Below are 9,671 nucleotides of genomic sequence, written 5' to 3' on the forward strand. Positions count from 1 at the left end.
ACCCCTACCCATCCTCCCAATCAAAAATCATTATATTTTGGGTTATAACTTTAGCAACAAATCTATACTAATATATTAAGAGGTGTTCCTAAGCAAAGAACTATGTCATGTGGTGCTATTTCTTAGTGTGTTTACTTTATATAAACACGCATATAATAATAAAAATATAGAAAATGCATCTTATAAAATTTGATCTCATAACCTCACGCTTATACACTAAAGCTTTAACCATCAAGCCAAGTAATATTTGGTGTTATATTTATGAAGTAAATGTTAATAAATGAAAATTATAATTACCTAAGTAGGCCTAAAAACTAGTTGTTATTAAATAGTAGTTCATGTTCACCGACTAAATCCCCGTTTAATAGTAGTCGTACAGGGCCTCCATATAAACATCCAAATTGACACCTCTACTTGATATAAGTTAATGTGTTAACCTCTACTCGACAGAATCTGAAACTACAACTGCATAGCGTCGTTAGAAGATATTAAAAAATGTATAAAGCCACAGAGATTACCCTACACTATGCAGGCGAAGATTATCCAAACTAAAATATTGCCCTAAATGTCCTATGCCAAGAACTTGAAAAGACAAACATGCCAAATAGACCACTACAAACATTGCCAAGAACTTGAAAATGCAAACAAGAATGAAAGTTAGCTATAAATATTTGCCAAATAAATTCTCTAGTAAATTTTAGATTTACATTCAGATTCGCATTTGCAAGGGAGTGTACTGACAATCAAACTCCTGGTGGTCGAATTCTTTTCAGGCAAAAACCCAACTATGATATCATCACACACGAGCTTGATATCGCATTTGTTGAAATAATGATCACGCAAACGTACGTACTGACCCTGAACTTTTAAATCAAACTGTACAACATTATCCCGATAGATCGAATCCACAGTCTCGTTTCGAAGGTAGCGTGCATTATACTCCTTGATCTGCATTCCAAATTGAAGCTGGCGTTGTTTCTCATCCAGCAGAAAAGCATCAAGTGATGTCGACGATATAATCATCATTTTGGTGATACTCTAATGACACTTGCATTTGGTCAAAATACAATAAACCTTCATCCTTGTTCTTGAAGGTGACAGTAAAGTCCAAATCAACTGTTACACTTTTCTCACTGCTATTATATACTTTCATGGAAAGAGAATCAACCTCAAACTCTATAACAGAATTATCATTGAATTTACTGGTGATGACAAGCATTAAAGCTAGCACAAAGGATTAAGATTGTGTCAAAAAAAATGGGGCAAAGTAAATAAAAGGAATTTTTTTGTTGTTGCTGCTGCTATTGTTGTTGTGGAGTTGCATTTTTCGTGTTTTATCTTCTTGCATACTGGACAAAACATAGATAAGAAAAATGTTTATATTATAAACTTTACAAGTTTGCAACAATCTAATCCAATTAACACAAACAAACATGTTCAGTTAGAGCTTATCTATTCTAAACTTTTTAATATACGCCCGAGTGCACTGTGCACCAAACTAACCCAAGGTTAGTTTTTGCTCTTCATTTGATGAATTAATGAAAAACAATCATCAAATTGAGAACAAAATACTCTTGGGTGCACCGTAAACCCAAGTGTATATAACAATCTCTCTATTTATTCATTCATCAACAATAGTGCATTACAATTACAATTACATTAAAGCTATTAATTGACAAATTACAATAATTACATTAAAGTCAATGGCGGAGCGAGGATTCTCATAGTGGGGGACAAAAATCGACCGTCGAGCATTCAGAAAAAAAAAACAGTACAACACAATTCAACATCATATACTAATTCTTCATCCTCTATGAGCGGTGAAGATGTTTCTTGGGATTTCATTCTTATAAAAATAAATTGTCGAAGATCAGGTTGTTTTCCCTTAGTCTTAGACTTGTTAGAATTAGATGAATGTGAATCACTTGACATTTTCTATTAAATTGATAAACATTAATCAATTACATATCAAAGTAATAAAACCAAACTATTCAATATTTCAATTATATAAATCAACTCATATTTACAATTTCCTAATTAGAAATTCGAAATTGCAAACTAACAATTTCCTAAATCACGAGTTCATGACCAATTCCAAACCAACAGCAAATCAATCAACAACCATAAATCAACAATCACAAATTCACATTTCACAAGAATCACAATTCACAACCAAACAATGTAAATACTACCTTGAAAAAAAATAAAACTAAAACTTAGGGTTTAGAAAACTTACTGACTGACTGAACTACTGAAGTGACGACTGACTGACTGAGGTCGGCAATGGAGACTGGCGCTGGGTGGTGGGCGTGGCAGCGTCGCTTCGTGGCTTCGTCTTGGCGTCTCCTGACTCCGTTCGAAGTTCTCTCTTCCTTTCACAGTTTCACGCGTGTTTTTGTTGTGTGTTCTTATTTTATTTTTTTTTTTAAAAAAAAGTGAACTAACAAAGTTATATACTTTCACTTCACATACTCATCAACTATTCAACTAAGGGTATGTTCTCTTCGGCATAAAATAACTGAACTGAACTGAGCTGAATTGAACTGAACTGAGCTGAACTGAACTAAACTGAATTGAACTGAATTGAATTAAATTAAATTGAATGTAATAAATATATAAATAATATTTAAATAATAATAATATGAATATTAAATAATAATTATAATGATAAGTAATAATAATGAATAATAATAGTATTTTAGATATTTTTAAATGATAGTTATGAATAAATAATATTAATAATCATAAATTATTATCAATAATAATAATAAACAATGATAATAATGATAATTAATAATAATTATTTTATATTATTTGTCTTAATATACTAATACTTGATGATGATTATATAATAACAATAATATATAAGAAGTAAATTAATATTACTATCTTAATAATTAGATTTAATAATATAATAATATTTAGTAATAAAATTAATGATTGGGTCGGACCGTGCAAAATTGCATCATAAATCGTTTTGACGCGATTTGATTGGATTATGGGCTAAAAAACGTGGATTTATTTGTGCTTTTAACCTAAACCATGTTCCTTCTAATAATAATAGTAATAATAATGAATAAAGCTATAATAAACAAAATAATATATAGAAATAATAATAATTAATAATAATAATGATATAAAATAAATTATAATAATAGTAAGAGTAATTAGTAAAATAAATTAGACCAACATAATAATATTTCACAAAATGATTATAAAAGAATGGAGCTGAACTGAACTGAACTGAGCTGAACTGAATTGAACTGAGTTGAATTGAATTTAGTTGAACTGAACTGAAAATAAGCTGCGGAGAACAGGCCCTAAGTGAACTAACAAAGTTATATAAGTAGTATTTTCAATGTAATCCATCAAAACAAGTAATAAACAACAAATTAATCAATTATCCTAGTATCCAATAATAAACCAGCAATTTTAATTTAATTATCCCACAAAATATTATAACCTTAATTGATAGGCTTTATAATAAGTAATTAAACATTTGACATTAAAGTGTTGTGCAATAAGCCAATAACCAAAGATGTCTTGGCCTAGTGGTTAAGATTGAGGTGCTGTGAACGATAGGTTACAGGTTCGAAACCCCCTCCCCTTCTTTGTATTGACTTCGTGGCTCATATGGATAAAAAAAAAAAAAAAGTGTTGTGCAATAAATTAGCAACCAAATTTGCTTAAGTTATCAAATAATGCTCGAAAAATCACATAATTTTAGGGATATTTGATTCAGTTATCAAATTAGGTTGATAATTTTCTTTTCATAATCTTATAATTTAGAGTCAATAGTTTAGATTTTCGAACCCTAAACTTACTTCACTGACAATTAAATTAAATTAAACACTAAATTGTGAAATTGATATGAGGACCGCTACCTCTAAATCTCAAACGTTACTTGTAGTAACTTTCCACAACCGCTACTCATAATCTACTCCAACTGCTACCCGCTACTACAACCACTACCTTACCAAACACTCATAATTTTCTTAAGTAGCGTTTCAATATAGTCCAACCGCTAACCGCTATCTCAAACGCTAGTGCCAAACAGCGCCAATAACTTTCCTCATAAGCTCTTCAATGGGGATACAAGTATTAGAAGACGACTCAGAAGTGCGCTTCAATGGAGCAAGAGTAGGAGGAGGCGGCAAGGCTATGTTCATCTGTTTAATAATTTTTTCTTATCGACAAACAATTCCATGGGTTAGAGCCCAATGAATAAAAGGCTTACCTGCCCCAATTTTAATAGGTTAGATAGTCCGATAGATAAATGGGGCAATGGGTTAGATCGTCCGATAAATAAATGGGACGGGTCTTCGTATGTTCGTTTAATTATGGATCCTTAATAAGGTGCCTTGCTCTTCACTTTTTTTTTTCTTCTTTACGATAATTAAAAGCCAATTTGGTTTAAACCACTTCTAAGTTAATTTTTTTTCCAAGTGTTTAGTACATGCAAATTTTTATATGATACAATTTAACGTAATTAATCCACTATTCTGCAAAAAATTGATAGAAAGTTGGTCTATAAAAAGTTATAGTAGCGAAATAAAAGTATTAACCTAACTCATAATTATAACACCTTTTTGAATTCTAGTAACAAGGGATGGTAAAGTCCTCCATATGAGTTTTCTCTCGATCATTTCTACTAATAGGGGCTAAAACTTCTTCTCTAGCTTTCACAGCCCTAGCTCTCGCAGACATTGTAACACCTTTTTTATTTCTATCATTTCTTTTTCCAAGTGGATCACTATAATTTTTTCCGATGGTACTTCAGTGTCAAGTAATTGCCTCTTGCCTTTTCCTTTATTTCCATCTTTCTGGCTAATACAACCTCTTTCTCTAATATTTGATATATGATATACCATCATAATTATAATTAAAAAGAAGTAAATATTTCTCAAGTCGTATGTCACATAATAATAAGTTAACAACCATGTAGTACATTCCAAAAATCTACTAGAAGTATGTGTGGAGTACTGGAGTACTAATATATGGCATACTTGTTACCAACTCAAGTCACCGACATGAGACATTCCAAAAATCTATCTCTAAAGCTCTGATCATTAATTACCACCACTACACCTTGCAAAAAGGTTGTTGTTGCTTTCATTAGCTTGGAGTAGCAAACTACAAATATCCTCATATACAGACAAACTTACTACATTTTTTAATAAGTGGATGCACCGAATTCATTACAATCAGTGATCTCATGACTATCAAATTTCGTAGTACATAGCAGCTTATGGTATCATGATAATTCAGTTCTGTAAATATGAGTTAGCATATCAATTCTGTGGAAGTTTTAGTTTTATCTGTCCAAATGAAGACCCTCTCCAACATACCCTGAACAAAACCATTTAACCATTTGCAATTCCTGAACAAAACCATTTAACCATTTGCAATTTCAATAAAAATCTATTTTTTTCAAAAAAAATATCTCAACACAATAAAAAGAAATAGAAGAACAATATCTCAATCAAAGAAACAAATTCAAGAATCAAAGAAAACAGACCGTGGTCTACGCTCCCGGCGACGAGCAGATGCCGACGACGATGCAGACAAGATGGCGCGTCGAACGAGAAGTAAAAGGAGGATTTAAGGTCGGCGAGTCGGACGAAGCGGAGGAGGGTCGTCGGCGTCACCACCGTCTGCTCGCGAAACTGATGCAGACGACGATGACTATGCAGAATACGATGATGATGCAGAATACGATGATGATGCAGAAATTTCGTGTGTGGTGAGGGTGAGGGTTAAATTTTAATAAGGGTAGGTTAGTCTTTTCAGATATTTTGCTGTATTTAGTTTTTCTCTTTGCTATATTGAGCACGGTAAAGTCGGTAATTTACTAATTTTGTAGGTGGACTAGAGACCACCATGTTCTCTGTGGTCTTGGAATGAAACGCACACAACATCAAATAAAACGCCATGAATTTAAATAAATTAAAAAAAAACAAAATGGCAGAAATTATTGAATTTCTCCCACAAATTGCGGCTGAGGAACTCCCCCAACATCGCTTGGAATTTTGTTTTTTTAAAAATATAATTACTATAGTATTATCTATTAGTTTTTCTTTTGATAAACATTATTATCTATTAGTTTGATTAAACTTTCAAAAATTTCCTTTGAAACAAGTAACTGGTTTTATACGTACCTTTTATCAATCAATTATACAAATTTTTTTTTCCAAGTCAATACCATATTCTAATAGAACTGACAACATGTTCTTTATATTTTTATTATATGTTTTTTATACGTTACTATAATGTTATAATTTCATGAGTCATGCGTTCTTTTTTTCATACTGGTTTTATATGTACCTTTTATCAAACAACTATATAATGCTTTTTTCCAAGTCAATACCATATTCTAATAGAACTGACAATATGTTCTTTATATTCTTATTATATGTTCTTTATAAGTTACTACAATGTTATAATTCCATGAGTCGTACGTTCTTTTTTTTTATAATGGTTTCAATGTTTCATATGTACCTTTTATCAAACAACTACTTTTTAACAAGTCAATGACATATTTTAATTGAACTTGCTTATGTTCTTTATATTATTATCGGATGATCTTTATAAGTTACTATAATGTTATAATTCCATTAGTAATACGTTCTTTTAATCCAGTACTTCGTAATTTTAGTGTCAATACTACCTCAAACTTACATAAAAGATATCAATGTTTGCCAAAACAAAAACTAATAAATAATAGTTATTTTTTTAAAAAAAAAAGTTTACTGTGATATCATTTGTGGGAGTTATCCGCAATTCTTGGGGAGTTATCAACCATTATATACCATTTTGTTTTATTTTGTTTTGTTTTTATTTTCCTTTTCTTCAAAATTACATGTTCTTTTTACCTAAAAAGTATGTTCTTTTAATTTAAATTATATGTTCTTTTTACCTGAAAAGTATGTTCTTTCAATTTAAATTATATGTTCTTTTTGCCTAAAAAGTATGTTCTTTAAATTATATGTAATTTTTTTTTTCCAGAAGGAGTTAATCCAGTACTTCGTAAATTTAGTATGAATAATAAGTCAAACTAAAATAGAATATATCAATGTTTGCAAAAATGAAAACTAATAAATAATGGTAGTTTATTTTTTTGTTTAAAAAAAAATAAAGTTTACAGGTTCATTCCACAAATCTTGCTTGGGTAGTTATCAGTGCAAATTAACCATTTTCTTTTTTTATTTTTCTTTCTCCTTTTCTTATAAATTTCACGCCATCTAGCGCAATTCTTGAGGAATTTTTATCATTTTGTTTCTTTGATATAGCACAGCCCAAAAAAAACAAAAAAAAACACTAACAAACACACGCGTGAAAAGAGAGAACTTCAAACGAAGGATTCAGGAGACGAAGACAAGCCACGCAGCGACGAAGGAGTGAGGAGACGCCGAGCCGCCATGAAGCCACGCCGCGACGCCCACCACCCACCGCCAGTCTCCATCGAAGACCCCAGTCAGTCAGTCAGTCAGTAAGTTTTCTAAACCCTAAGTTTTAGTTTTAGTTTTTTTTCAAGGTAATATCTACATTGTTTGGTTGTGATTTGTGATTCTTGTGAAATATGAATTTATGATTGTGGATTTATGGTTGTTGATTGATTTGTTGTTGGTTTGGAATTGGTCATGAACTCATGATTTAGGCAATTGTTAGTTTTCAATTAATAGCTTTAATGTAATTGTAATGCACTATTGTTGAATGAATAAATAGAGAGATTATTATATACACGTGGGTTTATTTTGTTCTCAATTTGATGATTGTTTTTCATTACACAGTGCACTGGGGCGTATATTAAAATTTTTAGAATGGATAAGCTCTAACTCAACATGTTTGCTTGTGTTAATTGGATTAGATTGTTGCAAACTTCTAAAGTTTATAATATAAACATTTTTCTTATCTATTTTTTGTCCAGTACGCAAGAAGATATAACACCAAAAATGCAACTCGACAACAACAATAGCAGCAGGGACAACAAAACATTTCGTTGCCTTTTCTACTCTCTTTTGATATTCTTTTTCCTTTATGGGTTAATGTTTGTCATCATCTTTACATTCAATGATAATTCTGTTCTAGAGTTTGAGGTTGATTCTCTTTCCATGAAAGTATACAATAGCAGTGAGAAAAGTGTAACAGTTGATTTGGACTTTACTGTCACCTTCAAGAACAAGGATGAACGTTTATTGTATTTTGACCGAATGCAAGTGTCATTAGAGTATCACCAAGATGATGAGATTATTTCGTCGACATCACTTGATGCTTTTCTGCTGTATGAGAAACAACGCCAGCTTCAATTTGGAATGCAGATCAAGGATGATAATGCACACTACCTTCGAAACGTGGATTCGATCTATCGGGATAATGTTGTACGGTTTGGTTTAAAAGCTCAGGGTCCCTTCGTACGTTTGCGTTTGAATTATAGATATTTCAACAAGTGCGATATCAAGCTCGTGTGTGATGATATCATAGTTGGGTTTTCGCCTGAAAAAAATTCGACCACCGGGAGTTTGATTGTCAGTCCACTTCCTTGCAAATGCGAATCTGAATGTAAATCTGAAAATTATTATAGCTAACTTTCGTTCTTGTTTGCTTTTTCAAGTTCTTGGCAATGTTTGTAGTGGTCTGACTAATCTCTATTTTACTTTGGATAATCTTGGACTACAGAGTGTTTTGGGTATTCTTTGTGGCTTTCTACATATTTTAATATCTTCCAACATGCTATGCAGTTGTAGTTTCAGGTTCTGTCAAGTAGGGTGAAACACATTGACTTATATCAAGTAGAGATGTCAATTTGGATGTTTAAGTCAGATTAGAAGTGTCGATTCAGCTTGACTTTATGTTCATCCAAAAAAAAAATGCCAAGGGATTGTTTGGCTGTAAAAGATTTAAATTATATTTTCAATTTTGGGTCAAAATTGATTGAAATATAATGTTGTTTTCTAGCAATTATGTGTCATTATTATGGAATATAAGATTATGTTTTTTTTGTTCAACACGTGATTATAAAATAGGGGTGAGCAGAAATTCCGGGTACCCGGACCCGGTATGGACCCCCAGGTCCGAACCCGGTCCAACTGGGTTCAGGTCCAAAAAAAGGGACCCGGTTGCATCTGGTTCCAATTCTGGGTAGAATTTTGTCGGACACGTTACCTGGTGGGTATCCGGTGGGAGCGAGTCTGGGTCCAGGTACCCGGTAATTAGAATTGGGTTTTTGTCATATGTGAACAGTGAGGTGGTGAATTGGGAGAATGGAGATAAATGATATTTGATAGCATAAGAATATGCTTGTAATAGGATAATACTCCCTCCGTCCCAAAATATAGTTCCCATTTCCATTTTGGGTGTCCCAAAATATAGTTCCCATTTTCATATTTAGTTCCACATTTTTCCGTAATTTGCCTAGAAAAATCGTGTCCCATCATTTATTTGCTTCTTGAATTTTGTTTTTTCCTTTGTTTATTCAACCAAAATGTTACAATTAATGCTCTTTCACCAATTATCTCTATTCTCTCTCCTAAAATTATCTTTTCCCATACAACATTTATTTAAATAAACAAAAAATCTTTACTATCCCAACTTGCATAAATTACCGTAAAAAAAAGGGAAATGAGAACTATATTTTGGGACGGAGGGAGTAGTTGTTAAGTAAAAAGTTAGTA

General features: G+C 31.8%; 1 protein-coding gene across 2 annotated transcripts; it reads left to right on the forward strand.

Moving 5' to 3' along the window:
• Nucleotides 1–6,750: 6,750 nt before the first annotated feature.
• Nucleotides 6,751–8,754, forward strand: LOC104901909 (uncharacterized). 2 transcript variants are annotated; one of them, XM_010689535.4, is made up of 2 exons: nt 6,751–7,477; nt 7,928–8,754. In XM_010689535.4, the coding sequence occupies exons 1-2, from the start codon at nt 7,419–7,421 to the stop codon at nt 8,583–8,585; spliced, it is 717 nt and encodes a 238-aa protein (XP_010687837.2). In that variant the 5' UTR covers nt 6,751–7,418; the 3' UTR covers nt 8,586–8,754. The 2 variants fall into 2 exon arrangements, with proteins under 2 accessions (XP_010687837.2, XP_048490929.1); XM_048634972.2 differs by having other exon boundaries at nt 6,760–7,489.
• Nucleotides 8,755–9,671: the final 917 nt, after the last annotated feature.

Source organism: Beta vulgaris, chromosome 8, assembly GCF_026745355.1.
Source record: "Beta vulgaris subsp. vulgaris cultivar EL10 chromosome 8, EL10.2, whole genome shotgun sequence".
In the NCBI taxonomy this organism is placed as follows: Eukaryota; Viridiplantae; Streptophyta; class Magnoliopsida; order Caryophyllales; family Amaranthaceae; genus Beta; species Beta vulgaris.